The 17718-nt window shown below is 50.5% G+C and overlaps 1 protein-coding gene across 1 annotated transcript in view; it reads right to left on the bottom strand.

Moving 5' to 3' along the window:
- Positions 1–333: 333 nt before the first annotated feature.
- The window catches only part of CRISPLD2 (cysteine rich secretory protein LCCL domain containing 2), a 65718-nt gene continuing 48333 nt past the window's right edge, over positions 334–17718 (bottom strand). The window contains exons 14-15 of the mRNA XM_061138313.1: positions 14435–14568; positions 334–2742 (exon numbers count right to left, since the gene is read on the bottom strand). Coding sequence (XP_060994296.1) covers positions 2688–2742; positions 14435–14568 — 189 coding nt within the window. The 3' untranslated portion in view covers positions 334–2687. The remainder of the gene's footprint in view (positions 2743–14434; positions 14569–17718) is intronic.

Below are 17718 nucleotides of genomic sequence, written 5' to 3'. Positions count from 1 at the left end.
GTGCGCACGCCCCCACGTGACTTAAGCTTCATTCACATCGGAGATGGAAATCCTTCCGTTATTAGCATCTCCACGCCCGTGTGCTGCGTTCCGGGGAGGATGGCGTGGAAAAAAACAACCAGCCTGCTGCTGCTTCTAAGGCGCTTCACTCGTGTCCGACTCTGTGGACCCCATAGACGGCAGCCCACCAGGCTCCCATGTCCCTGGGATTCTCCAGGCAAGAACACCGGAGTGGGTTGCCATTTCCTTCTCCAAGCATTCTGGAAGGAACTTTTTAAACGTTTTATTACACAAACGGTTGAGGTGTGTCATAAAAGATAAGTCCCAGAAACGTTTTAGAAATCAAATCAGTTTTATTGAAACGATAGCAATGTGGTCCCTGTTCAAGCGAAGCACACATAAATTTACAATAAATTTTTGTACATAGGAAGTAGTAAAATACATCATTTTTCATAGAAAAAAGCACACGTGTAAGCTGCGGGCTGAGTGAGCCTACAGACAGTATGAAAAATCAGAACATGATGGGAAAAACCGGAAGGAAACCAAAACTTTATATTTTGGGGGTCCCGGTAACGCTGTCGGCCAGATTTATCATCTTTTTATGGGTGAGGTGGCTGAAGGCGCTGTAGGCAGTGTTAAACACACTAAATGAGAAGGGGGTCCCTGATTAGGAGAGCTTCTACTTTGAAGCCCTGTGTTCATTTCTGGAAGATAAATGGTTCCAGTTTCAAAGTGTTTGTGAGAGTGAAAAAGAGAGCAAGACCTGGTTCTGGGCAAAGAGTTTCCAGTCCATTATACGGGCCAGTTAATGAAGCATTCAAGAACAGGGGAGTTTTACTTTTAAATGATAGAGTTCACTCCTATTGGGTGTTTCAGATTCTCCCTCGGGCAGAATGCTTCAAAAGCAAACCTACTGAAATTTCCCTTGACTGCCACTAATTCTAAAAACCCAAACTCAGAGTCTGGATGTGGTCACAGCCACCAAAGCCTGGTGACAAGCAGAAGTCCAACAGTGTAATACCTAACTAACATCCAGAAGTTTCCAAGGACTCAGATCTTTGGCAGGGACAAGATGAGTGTCTGACAGTCTGACCAAATTCTTCCACTCTGACATTTGGAGTCGGACAGTCGGTACTTATGAATTATAACAAGCCCACAGTGTGCAAAGCAAAAACAGTCCTGCTCATTTCAGCTCTGTCAAGGTTAACAGTTTCATTCCTTCTACAAACTCCCTGTAGCTGGGAATAGTATTACCTTCTGTTTCTGCTCTAATTAGGGATACGCTGAAAGGAAGCCCCAGCTTGGTTCCCCAGGTAGAGCTCCTCATCCAGACTATCTTAGTTTCTTCTTTTAACTTTCTGCTAGCTCTTTTGCCTTCAAAATATGCTGACTGAGGGTGGAATCAACTTTGAAACTAGCATTCACGAAAGTGATCTATTGGCCAGTCTGGTGGTGGAAGGTGGAATTTTACCTTCTGCAAAGAAATGCTATTTACAAAAGGGTATTTTATTTCACTGTGGGTTCAGGTCGAGGCTTATGAAGCTTTATATGGCAATGGGAGCCAGAGAGCACCATGCTCCTCGGAGCCTCAGCAACATTTGGCAAGAACCGTTCCACAAAAACAGGAAGAGAAATCCCCCGCGTGTGTTACCATCTCTTGTTATTATGCCACAAGATGGTTTCATAACCACTGGCTGTGTCTCCTTCCAGAGCTGCTAACCTCGGCGAGGAATGTACTAAAGAATGAAGCCATTCCTCCCAGTGCAGAAAAATAGGTCATCTGAGGGATGGGGAATCTGCACACTTCAGTGCCATTTTTAAAGGCAGCAACTAAACAGCCCTTCTTTGGCTGTTTTTGGACACCTTGGTGGGACCCACAGAGAACGAGGGGTTGAAATTAAAAGTTGGGCTTCATACAGAATCACTTGCTAAGCAAAGACCCTGGTGGGAGACACAAAAACTAGTTTGGGCGGGGTGTGAGCCGCAGCGAGGCGAGGATCAAGGAAGGGTCCTGGTTCGTTAGTCCTCAATGAGACCAAAGGTCGAGGCAGCAGACAGACAGGCCACGTGGACGTAGGGAAGGACCAAGACAAGACACATCTCTGGAGTTAGGGCTGAACTCGAAGTCAGCCAGCACTGCTGTGTATAGAACCAGCCTGCACGCAGCAGGACGGGAGCAGGACCGGCGCCAAGGCAGAGTCCCACGGCCCAGCCAGTTTGTCTGACCAGCAAACATTAATCCCATTTTTCACCATTAGTAGGGACAGACTGTGTTTCTGAATGTTTTAAATAGCTACCTCTACTCCATCCCTGAAACTCCCCTGCCCCCCGAGCGTTCTCCGTGCGCCTCTTCCCATGGCCCCAACGCCTCGCGGTGTCAGCTCCGAATCCTTCATTCTCTCCTCCAGTTGGAATCATCTCTCCATCAAGAAGGACACCTCCGTGGGGAGACCTCCAGGCCTCAGCAGGATGATCACTGGCTCTCTGCTCAGGACCCCAGGGATGCTCTCTCTTCCCGGCGCGAGGAGCTGAGACCAAGGCACGGCAGACGGGACGCTGGACACCAATCAAAGGAAGCTTCCTGACTCCCCACATCCCCGGCCCACCCCACCCACCCCCATGACAAAATAAAAAGCGAACCCCTGAAGCCGTCTTGATGACGTGCCCTTCTCCCCAGCCCTGCAAGTTCACTGCCTGACAGCAAAGATGCGGAAGGCCTTTCCGTCTCTAGGGGTCCTCAAGCTGAAAAAGAAGGAAGAACGCATGTTACCAAAAGTTCTGCAGGGATCGAGCTGGGGGTGGGGGAGCTGGGTGTCCCCAGGTCCCCTCAGTGGAAGCAGTGTGGCCAAGAGATGCTTCCTAAAGCTTCAGGAACAGGGCCCGCCCCGGCCAGGAGCAGCTGGCAAAGCCCCCTGCCTCTGCAGACATGCCTGGGTCTGAATCGAGATCTGGATTGTTAAGGTATTTCTGTTAACTTGGAATTTGCTGGCCCCTGTCTCTCTGAATGCAACTCAGCCTCCAGGACTTCTGCCTGGTTTTTGCTACCACCTGTCAACCCAAAGAGAAACCACCTGCTTGACTGATTAATAGGGTGGTGTTAAAACAGTAGTACATGTGTTCCAGTTACTAAAAGAGGCAGCACAGTTGGGCTCAGATATTATATAGGAGTGTAGAGAAAGTTGCTCAGTCATGTCCAAATCTTTGTGACCCCATGGACTATACAGTCCCTGAAATTCTCCAGGCCAGAATACTGAAGTGGGTAGCCTTTCCCTTCTCCAGGGGATCTTCCCAACCCGGGGATCAAACCCCGCATTGCAGGTCTCCCGCATTGCAGGGGGATTCTTTACCAGCTGAGCCACAAGGGAAGCCCTGATGGGAAGAACTGACTCACTGGACAAGACCCTGATGCTGGGAAAGATTGAAGGCAGGAGGAGAAGGGGACGACAGAGGATGAGATGGTTGGATGGCATCACCGACTCGATGGACATGAGTTTGAGCAAGCTCTGGGAGTTGGTAATGGACAGGGAAGCCTGGCATGCTGCAGTCCATGGGGTCGCAAAGAGTCAGACACGACTGAGCAACTGAACTGAAATGAACTGAATTGTAAAGGAAGCATTTTCTATCTGCCTTTACCTCCCTCCCACAGTGGAGCCATTCATATCCCTATTTTTCAGGCAAGAGTATGAAAGCAAGGAGAAAGTCAGTTTCTACAAGTCACACAGCCAGAAAAAACCACCCTCTCAAGATGGGAGCTAAATCCTTTTTTAAAAACAAACAAACAAACCCAGCTTCATTGAGATACAACATGCCATGAAATTCACACTTTTGAAGTGGACAGTTCAGTGACTTTTAGTGATTTTGGGGGGCTATGCAATCATATCCACAGTCCAGGTCATTATAGTCATCCCTAGGTCTCTGGGGCCCATTTACACTCAGTTCCCCTGGCCAGTTCTGTTCCTATGGACCTGCCTCTTCTGGACCTCCCATGTCAATGGAATCACACAGTGTGTGACATTCTATGATTGGCTTCTGTTCTGGGCATGGTGTTTTGAGGTTCACCCATGTTGTGGCCTCAAAACATCACGCTCAGAACAGAAGCCAATCACAGAAAGCCAATCATCCCTAAAGGAGAACCAGTCGATCCTGAAATAAATCAACCCTGAATATTCATGAGAAGGACTGTTGCTGAAGCTGAAGCTCCAATACTTTGGCCACCTGATGTGAAGAGCTGACTTACTGGAAAAGACTCCGACACTGGGAAAAATTGGCATGAGCAGAAGGGGACGACAGAGGATGAGGTGGTTGGATGGCAACACTGACTCAATGGACATGAGTTTGAGCAAACTCCGGGAGACAGTGAAGGACAGGGAAGCTGCAGTGCGTGGGGTGGAAGAGAGTCGGACACGACTTAGTGACTAAACAACAAAACAGCAACGTGTTGTAGTGTGTTCAGCACTTCATTACTTTTCTTACCAGGTGATATTCCATCATGTGGGTAGATCACACACCATTAATCCCTTCCTCAGTTGATGGACTTTAGATTTCTTCCATTTTTGGCCAATATAAATGATGCTGCGATGAACATTTGCATACAGGTTTTTGTGTGAATGTATGCTTTCAACCAGAGAAGGCAATGGCACCCCACTCCAGTACTCTTGCCTGGAAAATCCCATGGACGGAGGAGCCTAGTGGGCTGCAGTCCACGGGGTCGCTAAGAGTCGGACACGACTGAGTGACTTCACTTTCACTTTTCACTTTCATGCATTGGAGAAGGAAATGGCAACCCACTCCAGTGTTCTTGCCTGGAGAATCCCAGGGATGGGGGAGCCTGGTGGGCTGCCGTCTATGGGGTCGCACAGAGTCAGACACAACTGAAGCGACTTAGCAGCGGCAGCAGCATGCTTTCAACTCCTTGTGGTTATATACCTAGGAGTGGAATTACTAGGTCGTATGTTAAATGTATGTTCAACTTTTAAAAAACCTGCCAGACTATTTTCCAAAGCAGCTGCACTGTTTTCCATTCCCACAGTGACACACAAGCATCTTCCAGCTTCTCCACATCCTGTCAACATTTGTTTTTGTCCGTTTTACAGCCATTGGCTCCCTGTACAAAAACAGCTTCCTCTTGCTTTTGACCCAGCTGCATAGTATTCTCTTGTAGGAAGCTATTGTGTACTCAGTCGCTAAGTCATGTCTGACTCTTTGCGACCCCATGGACTGTAGCCCACCAGGCTCCCTTGTCCATGGGATTTTCCAGGTAAGAATACTGGAGTGGGTTGCCATGCCCTCCTCCAGAGGATCTTCCTGACCCAGGATGTCTCCTCTGGCTCCCGCACTGGCAGGCAGATGCTTTTCACCACTGCGCCACGCTATTATCATATAGTTAACTGGGTCCCTGAGGATGGATATTTAGCCATTTCTAATGTTTTGCTTTTGCAAACAATGCTACAGAGAACAACCTGGTCCATGGGGCTGCCTATATCTATAGGAGGGCACCCAGGGATAAGCTCCTAGGAATGAAATTACTATATCAGAGGATGTGCCCACTGGTGATGTGGGCAACCTGCTGAATTGTGTTTCAGGAAGGTTACCATGATTCACAAGCCCCTCAACTATGCACGAAGTGGCCTGTTAACCCACATGTCTCCAGCACAGCTCCTCAGGTGGATTTTTTTTTTTTTAAGGTAATTACCATTCTTTTTTTTTTTTTTTTTTGGTTGAGCTGGGTCTTCTGGAAATGTGTATCAGATGGGAGCCCTTGGCAAGAGGGGGCGGTGGGGAAAGTCCAGAGCCCAGAAACAGCAGAATATTGGTGCCCGAAGCCCCCATGGACCGCGGAGGCAGAGGGTGGATGCTGTGGTGGGGGCTGCAGTGACTCTGGCTGCCCTGCAGTTCTCTCAGAAGCTCAGATTTCAGGGCCCTCCTCAGGCTTCTGGGCAAGACTTTCCTGGATTCTCTGCCCAAGTGAATCGTCTGGGAGAATCACTCAGAGCCACATGCCTTCGGCTATTACACGTGCTGGGGACAATTACCAGAGTTTGTGATTCTGAAACTCTACGGATGGGACAGGGGGTGCCCCCATCAAGCCAGGGACAGGGGCCACTCAGGCTGTCATCCAGACAGGAACCCTAAGGTTCCTACCAGACATCCCCACTGAACAACCACCCCACCTGGAAGGCACAAGCAAGCTCTGCTGCACCGGCTGTTTATTTCTCAACACATCAGACAGCGGGCCAACTGGGTATCACATGACATCAGGTGGGTCCCTCCCACTGCCTCAGGCAAGGTCCATGCTTCAAGCATTTACCAAGCTCCAGTTCTGCTAGGAAAAGTGTGACCTGATAAATTATAAGACAACCTCCTTTTCTAAGTCTTGCCCTCTGACTCTTTCTAGGTTAGTTTGTAGCTCCCACAAGGGAATGTAAACCAGCACAACATTTCTGAACAATTTTCACCAAAGGTATTGGATGATGTTCCCAAAATATATTGAACAATTTTCATAAAGGATATTAAAAATCCTACAACTGGTTCTGAACAAATAGCTGAACTCATCATTTTGTCAGTCATTCAACCATTGTTTACTGAACACCTACTATGTACGGGCATTGGGGTGGGTGTTGGGGACACAGGGTTAACCACACCTGTGAAGGGGTTCTTACCTTCACAGAGCTTACAGTCTGGGGGTGAGAGATCAACTGCTAAATAGGTGTAAGGAGTAATTGCAGACAGTGGTGGGTCCTGAGGATCAGATTAGATCGGGGGTGTGGTGGGGGGAGGGTGAATGGAGACCCCATAGAAGGAGGGTGCCTCCTTGGGGAGCTGGCATTTTTGTGTAGATGTGAACAACATGAAGGTCCAGCCATGGGAGGTATAGGAGCTGGGAGGGCCCAGGGTTGGGTACCAGCAGGTGCAAAGGCCCTGAGGTATCCAGGAAAGAGAGCAGGCCAGTGAGGGGCGCTGTTGTGAGGAGGCAGATGCTATGCCAGGAGGGTGGGGAAGTGGGTGGGGTGACTGCCTGGTAAGAGTCGGAGATTTTTTTCTCAGCAGGGCTTGAACAGGAGAGAAACACGCCATGCATCACAGAAAGAGGTCAATTTGGTGGCTGTGGCTATGCTGCTAACAGGAAGTTACCTAAGCAAAGTGTGGGGAAAGCACACAGGTTGTGCAAAGATGTTCTTTGTTGTGTTGTTCACAACAAAAAAAAGGAACCAACCCAGATGTCAGTCAACTGGGTAAAGAAACGATGGTCCATCCATGCGACAGAATAGCATGGAGCCATGGAAATGATGGTGTGGCTATGTCGGGCATGGGAAATGTGGGGAAGACACTCACAACTGTTGTTGACTGAAAAAAAAAATTAACAGAACGATGCGGGCAGTCTGATCCCTTTTTCTGTAGAAACAAAAGCAAAACCACAAGGGAGTTCCCTGATGGCACAGTGGATAAGAATCTGCCTGCCAATGCAGGGGACACGGGTTTGACCCCTGGTCTGGGAAGATTCCATGTAACACGGAGCAACTAAGCCCATGCACCACTATGGAGCCTGAGCTCTAGAGCCCGTGAGCTGCAACTACTGAAGCCCACGTGCTCTAGAGTCTGTGCTCTGCAACAAGAGAAGACACTGCAAGGAGAAGCCCGTGCACCATGACTAGAGAGCAGCCAAGGATCTCCAAAACTAGAGTAAGCCCTCGGAGACCCAGCGCAGCCAACAGGAAAATTAATTAAGAAAACTAAGAAATAAACTGCTACTGTGTAAATAGGAAAAAATCTGGAAGGAAACCACCAGGGTGTTTACAGTGGGATTTTCTGTGATAGTAGTTTCTTAAAACTATTTGCACTATTTCTTGAAATTTCTCTAATCTTACTATGAAAAGTCGGGGGGTGGGGAAGAAGGGAGAAAGAGAAAGAAAGGAAGGAAGGAAGAAAGGGAGAAAGAGAGAGAAAGGGAGGGGGAAGGGAGGGAAAACCAGTATAAAAACCCCCTCTGAGAACTGGGGAAGAACCGGAGCTGGCCTGGGAAGCCCCGGGGGTGTCCCCAGGGTCACTGATCTACTGGAATGGGAGCTCCGGGAAAGGCTGAGGCACTGTGGCCTCGGGTGGTGTCACAGCCCAGCCCTGGGGAGTGAGTCCAGGCTTCCGACAGCCCCTCGCCTGCCCTGGGTACCAGTGCTCAGCTCTCCGAGCCAGCGGCTGTGTCTGGCACACACACCAGCGCACCCCAATGCTGCCTCCATTCGTTATGTAATCTTACCCCGTCCAGTCCCCGCAGCCCCCCGAGAGATCTCCAGAGTTCCTCCCACTTACAGAAAGGGAAACAAGGCTCTAAGAGGTGACGTGATTTGCCCCAAACAGAACACCTGTTCCAGGTGCAGCTGGGACACAGATGCAGCTCTGTGGATGCTCTGGGACCCTTTCCTGACCCTCATCCTGAATGGATGGACTGTGGCCACACCACTGCCCAGGACCACACTGGGCAACCCTACACGGCAGTCGGGGCTCAGACGCCAGGAGCCCCTTGGGAGGTGGGAGGCTGCAGGTCTGCCAGGAGCCAAAAGCGTAAGGCTTCGCCCTGAAAGCTCACTCCTGTGGGCAAAAATTACTCAGGGAGGAGGTGGTTGGTGTTTGGCAGCACACAATAGAGACTGGATTAAAGAGAGAGGACAGTGTACCTCTGTCCTGGGACAGGCGGTCCACTAGTTGGCAGCTAACCCCAGGGGGTATGGAACCCAGCGACAAAAGGATGGCAGAGGATTGCTCTCCTGGCTTTACATGTGTGACATCTTTTTTAGTATTAAGCAATATCACTTATATGCATACATGAACATGTATGTATTTATATGTATAGTGTGTTATACATACATAAACAATTTTTTTAATATTCTAATCTGTTCCCCCAGATTCTCACCCTCTACTGATCTTCCAGGAAACTTCAAGAGTCAGACAGAAATAGTTCCAGATCTTATCTATTGGACCTTGGGGTGGTTAATCCATTTCTCTGAGCCTCAGTTCCTGCTTCGAGGACGGAGTTCACAAAAGCAGCCCCTCCTCAGGGGCCCTATGCGAGGTGAATGAGCTCATCCAGGGAAGGTTCTGGGAGCTCAAGCCCTGGGCCATGGACAGCGCCACCTCACGAGACTGAAACCGCATTCTCCCATCAGGGGAGCAGCAGGCAGGTGCACGGCGGTGAGTGAATTGTTATTATTAAGCCCAAGCCCCAAGGAATCGTCAAACCTCTTCATCTCATTTCATGAAATAGAAAATATTTTTTAGGATAAAACAATTTCAGAAAATATTTTTTTAGGAAAAAAAATACAATCTCCATAAAAATACAATTTTCATTTTTATGTGAATTGCCCGGGGTGGGGTGGGAGAAGCCTGGAAAAGTTATAAAAAAGCAGTTAACAGAGATTAACAGAGTGCCTATAGGAACTCTTGTTTTCTAATCCTTAGACATATTATTTAAATAGAAAGTGAAAGTGTTAGTCAACTCTTTGTGTCCACGTAGACTATGTAGCCCGGCAGACTCCTCTGTCTATGGGATTCTCCAGGCAGGAATACTGCAGTGGGTTGCCATTCGCTTCAGGGGATCATCCTGACCCAGGGATCAAACTTGAGTCCCCTTCTTTGCAGAGGCGGGGGAGACTGCCGGCCCAAGGACACCCAGCTGGCGAGCAGTACAGAGGGGTCCCAATGCCATTCTTTACCGTCTGAGTTACCAGTGAAGCCCTATTATTTAAATAATAAGTAAGTATTTCTTTTCTAACTAACATTTGTAAAGTTTACAAACAAGTGTACCTTAGGAGTGTAAAAGGCTCACCCCAGCCCCTTCTGCAGTCAACAGCCTGTCTAGTGAGGAGTCACGTGTGCTGGTTACCAGTCTGAGTATGGGCCCTGCCGCTTACTGGTGGGGTGACCTTGGGCAAGTCGTTTAACCTCTCTGTTAAGCCTCCTTTTCCTTATTGATAAATGAGGGTGACTGTGGTCTCTGCCTCATGGGACTGTTGGGAGGTGAGCTGAGCTAATGAGAGTACAGATCTGAGAGTGCTGGGAAACGGGAGCCGGGAGGGAGGGAAATGCCGGGGGAAAGCAGCCCAGCTTGGTCCAGCAAAAGTCATTCCATCTGGAAATAACAGCCCAGTGGTTTCTGCTTCCCAGAGTTTCTGCACAAGTTGAGAGAGTTTCAGACACCCAACCCTCGAGACTCCCAGGGCTCACGGTGGTTACCGAGGGCTTGAAATGCAGCTCGCCCAGACTGAGACACGTTCTGTGTGCAAAACACCTGCTGGGGTTCCCAGCTCTTGTAAGAAAAGAAGAGTGCAAGTTTCCCACCAACACTGCTTCTGTTCATACGTATTGAAACAATAATAATGATGCATTGGATGAAGTGAAATGTACTCTAAATTCTCCCTTCTGTTTCTTTTTCACTATGATTACTAGAAACCTTAAAATCCCCATGTGTTGGGGAAAGAATCTCAAAAAAAAAAAAAAAAAGAAAAGCAGATATATGTATATGTATAACTGACTCACTGTCTTGTGCACCTGAAACTAACACAACACTGTAAATCAACTATGCTCCAATAATTTTTTCTTAAATCCCATATGTGGCTCATGGTATGTATCTGGGACATGCTGCAGTAGACAGGGGCGTCTGAGGACAAGAATTTGGCTTCTTCCGTCCCTGCTGTGGCCCCAGACCCAAGGACAGTGCCCAGCACACAGGAGCTGCCCCATAAATGCTACCCCAGGTGGCCTACCATTCGGGTAAACATCGATCCACGTATATGCCATCAACCTCTGTAAAGAGGTCATTGTGACCAAGAGTATTATCTGTCATTGTTCAGAATATTTCCCAATCTCATTGTGAAATCTGTCTTTAAAAATCAGTCCTGGCCTCAGGGGGAAAAAAAAAAAAAATCCTGAACTGATACTCTTCCAGATGTCCAGCTTCTTTCTGAGAATATCTGGACAAACCCAGGTCCCAACACCTAAAGTTCTCCCGGATTCCTTTTCCTTCCTTTCTTTCATGGGCATGTGTGTGTGAGAGAGAAAGTGCCTGTCCTCTTACGTGGTCCCAGTTCTGCATGGTCATCTTTCAAAATTTCCAGGAAATCCTCTTCTAGAAAAAGATAATTGCTAAACTAAAGAGACTTTGAAGCGGAACCAACTTGTGGTCTGTGTACTGAGAATTCTGTTCAGGAGGTTTCATTTGTTTGACTGATTGAAGGATTCCCCAAATTTAGAATGTGGCTTTCTGTGAATGGGCTGCTATATGTCCAGTGTCCACATCTCCCTCGGGATAGCCATGACCACTCCAGGGGCCCTGCAGACCCTGAGGACAGAGTCACCATCCAGCCTCAGGCTGGGTTCCCACAGTCCCTAATGGGAACAGGCTCCAGGGAAATTTCTCAGCCCTGGTCCCTACGCAGAGGGGCTCAGGTCCCATCTAAAGAAGGGGAGGAGGGGGCTGTCCTGCCTAGGGCAGCCAGACATCTCTGCAGGAGCCACGTCCCCACAGAGGCCCCTCCAGACTGTAAGATGGGACCCTGCTGGGTGTACTCGGCTCCCGGCACCACCCTCCATAGCAGAGACGCCTGTGCCCTGCTACTGAAGTTGTATTTCCGCACTGTCTGTCCTGCAACTAGGTGACAAGTCCCAGGAGGGCGGAGATCGGGGCTATGTGTTCCCCACTGGGTCCCAGTGCCTGGGACACTGTAAGGGTTCACCCCGTGGGTGACACCTGATGGGTGAGAGCACGCGGAATGGATGGATATCAGGATGGAAGAGTAATTCCTGCACGATGCTTTCTCCCTTGTCTTGGAATAATCCGCGTAGGCTACTTCCTACAGTCGAGTTACCTGACCCTACATGAAAAGAATCATAGTGTCTTGAGGTTCAAAACAGGCCTTGAGGTGTCATAACAGCCAGGCCAGCGGGTCTATTAGATGCTTGCTCTAAGCCGCTGGTGAGTGCTTTGCACGTACTTTCTCATTTAATCCTCACAGCAGACACTGACAGACACCCAGCTGACGAGCAGTGCAGAGCGCTCCCAGCTGCCCTCGGACCCCACGTCCTCTCTGGCCTGGCCTCTCCCCTCTGCACATGCAGGGCGGACTACCATCTGGCACCCACTCATCCCGGCATGGGTCTGAGCCCCCACAGAGACAGAGTACATCACAAACTATTAGAATCACGGACAGTGCGACTCTGTGACCAGGACACAGTCACCCTGCATCACCCCCTCTGCAGCAGCGGTCACCTTCCAGCGGGCGTCAGGGCCCCTAGGGCAGATCCACACTCCCCAAGTGTCTGTCCCGGGTTGGCCAGAGAATGTGCTTCTCTAGCAAACTCCCCGTCAATTTGAATGCTGCCCTGGGGAGCCCACTTGGAGACCCACTATATTCCCCAACACTGGGGGTGGGTGCTATCATTTTCCCTCTACAGGTCAGGAAGCTCACCACAGATTTCAGCTGATCACAGAATTCAGCCTGCACGACCTACTCAGGAGGAAAGAGCCCAAGCAGGCTGTTGGCTAAGTAGAACCTGTCTGAGTAGCGCAGGGGGCATCAACCACTGTGGGGCCTGGGGAAGGCTGCCCGCAAGACACAGTCAGCCCTCTGTATCCACTCCACGTCCACCCGTGGCTGTGGAGTCCGTGGATGTGGACGGCCTCCTGTTCTTCGTCATTATGTATAAGGACTTGGGGGCTTCCCTGGTGGCTCAGAGGTAAAGAATCTGCCTGCCAATGTGGGAGATGCGGGTTCGATCCCTGAGTCGGGAAGATCACCTGGAGAGGGAAATGGCAACCCACTCCAGTATTCTTGCCTGGGAGATCCCATGGACAGGGGAGCCTGGTGCGCTACAGTCGATGGGGTCACAAGAGTCAGACATGACTGAACGACTAAACGACCACAACAACAATAAGGACTTGAGCATCCTCGGACTGGGGTATCCTTGGGGGATCCTGGAACCAAGGCGCCGTGAATGTCAAGGGGCAATTATAATGACAGCATTTCAGTCGGGTCCTTTGGCCAGAGAAAACTACAGATGGAGGGGGGCAGTTAACAGTGGGGAAGAAGGCACTTTGGGGGACCTTCTGTCAGTCTCCAGTCCTCCCTAGAGACCCCTCTGTGTCCCAGCCTAGGGCAGGGGTGGAGCTGCTGGGGTCCTCTCAATGATAAGAAGGCCAGCCTGTCAGCTTCTCACCAAGGCGTTTTCTCTCTCAAAGGGACACAGTGAACTCAAGAGATGGGTGTCCTGGGATTTCTTTCCAGCCCCACCAGGAAATTCCACCTAATCAGCTGCTTCATTTCCCTCCCATTAAATCAATGGAATTTCCCTTCATTAAGCTTTTCCCACACAGAGGTTGCAGGCTTTGAAGGAGGAAACGCAGAAGCCACTAACTCCGGGTGTTCACGGCTGATGGCCACGACCGAGCACATCCTGCGCGCCCCTGCCCCCCACCAGAATCCCCGTCACTTGATTCTGCAGGGTCCGCCCGTGCAGTGCCCCAGGAGGCTGGGAGGGTACAGACAGCGGCAGAGCACCAGGGAGCCACGACAGCCCGGGCTTCATGGGGCCTGGTATAGTTTGTACCTTTTACTTTATATTCCCTTTCTAAAGCGGTCCCCAAGTATAAAATCTTCATCATTTCCCCTGGTATGGGCTGGCTGGCTTGTGCGGCCCCACCCTCAAGTTCACATGTCGACCTCCTAATCCCCGGTGCCCTCGGAATGTGACTGTACTTGGAGAAGGGGACTTCAAAGAGGTGATTAAAGTAAGATGCGGTCATCAGCGTGGGCCCCAGTCCAATGTGGCTGGTGTCCTGGCCAGAAGAGCTAGGCAACACCTCCGTCAGCTTCGCAATACCCCCAGAGGTGGGGACTGTAGTTCTCCCCACGTTCCAGGCCAGAAAGCGGAGGCTCGAGAAACCAGGCGACTGGCTCCAGGTCACAAAGTTGGGAAGAAGCAGAGCCTAGGTCTGCTGCACTCCAGACTCGGCTCTTAGTTGGGTAACAAAATGCAGCTATATTCTGACGCAGCTAGAGCACTGCTTTGTGACTATAACTTGATCCCTTTGTCTTTTGGGGGGAGGGGCGTGGGGGAGGCATGCACATATACATACAGAAAAAGGACCAGAGGGATACACACCAAAGATCCCTAACTCCCCCAGGCGAGAGGTAATGGGTGATGGTTTTCCTTGGGGCTTATCTGACACCTCTAAATTGTCTACAAAAACATGCGCTGGGTATAGAAACAAGCTCTCCTTTTGAAAAAAGAAAGGAAGAGAGAAGAGAAGGACAGGCTTGTCCTGGGTGCTCTACTGAGAACATGTACCAAGTCTGCCCAGCCTTTATCTTAAAGGACACTCACCGTGGCCCTTCTCCAACAGCCCCCACAGGCCCTGGGTGTTGAGTGTCTGAGAAAGCAGCCCTACCTTTCGGACTGGACTCCATTCCTGAGCGAGCCCACATAGGTCTTCTTTTTATCCACGGGCATCACGTCCACGTAGCCCCCACTCTCATTCCGGATGACCCCCGCGTGCACGGCGGTCTTACAGATGCTGGAAGTCTGAAAGTGCAGAAGGGAAGGGCTGTGATTAGTGTCAAGGTCAGGCCCTCAGTCACACCCTGATGGGGTCAACCGTGACTTGGCTTGCTGGTTGTAGGATGTTGACCCCACCAAGCCCTAGGAAGTAACCATCACTACCTCGATTCCTCAGCGGTCTCTCTAGGGAGACCTGGCCTCATCCCTCATTCATTTGTTCATTTTTTGACAAATATTTTCTGAACACCTACTATGTGCCAGGCACTGTACTAGATGCAAGAGGATTCGGGGGGAACAAAATAAAGGTTCTACCTTCACAGAGTCAAGAGAGACAGACAAACAAATACACAAATGAGGAACTCACGTCATGAAGAAAACAAAACCTGATCATGAGATAAGATTAAGGGGCTCTTTTAGAACAGTTAATACGGGAAGACTCCCACAGACATGGCAACGTCTCTGGGAGGAGTGTCCCAGGCAGAGGGAGAGCCTGTGCAAAGGCCCTGGGGTGCAGTGAACTTGTCAGATCCAAAGAATAGAAAGAGGGGCCAGGGCGGCTGGAACACAGTGAGTCAGGCAGAAAGCCGCAGGAGAGGCGGGAGGAGGTGAGCAGGGGCCAGTCACTCGGGGCCGTGAGGGCCGTGGGGGCATCTGGGTTCACTCCAGGTGCCACGTGAGCCACTGTGTTTCAAGCAAGGGCAGGAGATGCTGTTTTCTAAAGTCTTCGAGTCATCCAATCCCTGGGTAAGACAATCATTGGGTTCAACTTCCATTAGGGTCTTAACTTATCCAGTAGAAAAACACTCCTCAGACTGGGTTGTCTGAGAGTAATTAATCAATGTTTCTCAAAGCTGGGGAGACTCATTCAGGGCTGGGGAGGCCGGTGCTTGTAAAAGACACAGGCTCCTGGACCTCACCCTGATGTACCTACGGACTCGGAACCACCCCCTCAGGTGAGGGCCAGGTGATGCTGAGGCCAACTCAAGGTAACACCTTCCTGCCTCTTCTGCAGTCCTTCGTCTGGCCTGTGCTGGGCTCTGACACTGGCCTTGGCAGCGAGCCTCCACCCTCACTGCAGCTGCGGCATCTTTACCTGGTGATGCCCCCCCATCCCCTCCTCCCTCCCCCACAGATTCAGCTGCTCTGGGGTGAAGCCTGAGGCTGAGTGTTTGTCAGGTGCAGCCAGGGCTGCAGCCATAAGAGGAGCTAAACCATCTGTGGAGTGAACAGCCTCCGTCACGGTGAGCAGAGCTAATGTCGACTGAGCTTATTGAATACCAGCCCTGGGCTGCTTTTTGCTTATCATCTCATTTCATCTTCCAGTGAGATGGGTGACTACATTATTCCCACTTTATAGGCCAGAAACACAGGCTCAGTGAGACTGGACAACATTGCCAAGGCCCTGAAGACACTTCTTGGTTTAGTAGCGATTTCAAACAAGATCGGGTTAAAGGTCAAGGCTGTGCCTCTGTGGTCAGCAGAATAACAGAACTGCCCACCAAAGACGCCCACCCCCGTCCCTGGAACATGTGGGCACGTGACATGGCACAGCACAAGGCCTCTGAAGATGTGACGATGGTAGGGACCTCAAGACAAGAGGGTCCTGAATTACCCCAGTGGGTCCAGCAGAATTCCAAGGGTCCTTGCAAGAGGGAGACTAGAAGGTCAGAGGCAGAGAGAAAGACCCAACAGCCCTGCAGACTGCTAGCTCCTGCCACATCCCTTCCAAATCCAGGCCATTCCAGACAAGCTGCTGGTTTTGCAGAAGGAAAAAACACTCATAGTAGAAGGCCCCGCCCTGCCCGCTCCCTGGGAAGTTAATGTTGCTGTTAAAAGCTGGAGAGTCTCAGAGCCGACAGGCACCATCCCACTAAAGATGGGAGAACTGGATTTCTTGCTTCTCACCACTGACTGATGTGAGGAGCTGAAGGCCAGTTTTTCTAATCCCACGTGAACATATCTTGTCTTCAGTTCATACATTAAACAGATGAGGGCCGGATTCCTTAGCCCAAAGCAGGCTCCGGGGCATCTGCGAGGCCTTGAGGCTGCAGGCAGAACTCTGTGGGCTTAGAAGGTTGGCAAGAACTTTTGAGGTTTTAGCACTGAGCCTGGGAAACTCAGCATCCCAGACAAACTGGGATGGTTGGTCAACTTTATCAATACAAAGAAGCATTCTCCACCTCCACCTCCTCGGAGGAAGGATCCACAACTTTCCAGTTCTCTTTGTGTCCCTAGAAGATTAACAAGCAATAAGTCTGCCCCATCTCAGAGAGAGGCAGGAGACTGCGAAGGAAACCATCGTTGTGGAATCCTCCTACGTTTGCTGTTTGAGGGCCTGAGCAGGGGCTCACTGTCTGCCTGGTGGGTGGGGCTGGGGGGTTCTTCCATCTCCCTCTCGTATTGCTCACGCTCTGTGAGTGACCAGACCCAGGGCCTGCCCAGGAGGCACATCCTCTGACCACAGCTGCCAAGAGGCCGGGTGCTCCGGTGTTGGGGCCTCTGTGATGGCCCTCTGCCCCGGCCCCCGAGGGTGTCTGGGCACCAGTGGTACAGAAGTTCCCACGATAACTGCAGGCCGCAGGCGTGGGACCCTCACACCCAGGGCCGCCTCCTCCTCGCTGCATGGGCCGGTGATCACCGCAGACGCCTTCTACTGCTGATGGCGGACAGACACTCTCCTCCCGCTTCCTCCTCCCACACGTCTCGGCTCACCTCTGCTTCCCCAAAGGTACAAGGTATCTGCTTTCTCTCCTCAAGACCTGAGGCAACGCTGACTTTGTTGTTGTTCAGTCGCTCAGTTATGTCTGACTCTGCGACCCCACAGACTGCAGCACACTAGGCTTCCCTGTCCTTCACCATCTCCTGGAGCTTGCTCAAACTCATGTTCATTGAGTCAGTGATGCCATCCAACCATCTCATCCTCTGTCGTCTGCTTCTCCTCCTGCCCTCAATGTTTCCCAGCAAATCAAGGTGTTTTCCAATGAGTTGACTCTTCTCATTAGGTGGCCAAAATATTGGAGCTTCAGCTTCAGCATCAGTCCTTCCAATGAATATTCAGGGTTGATTTCCTTTAGGATGGACTGGGTTGATCTCCTTCCTGTCCAAGGGACTCTCAAGAGTCTTCTCCAACACCACATATTGGCAACACCGGTATCTGGATACTTATTCACAAGC

Source organism: Dama dama, chromosome 4 (assembly GCF_033118175.1).
Source record: "Dama dama isolate Ldn47 chromosome 4, ASM3311817v1, whole genome shotgun sequence".
NCBI lineage: Eukaryota > Metazoa > Chordata > Mammalia > Artiodactyla > Cervidae > Dama > Dama dama.
This window is presented reverse-complemented; position numbering and strand designations above follow the sequence as displayed.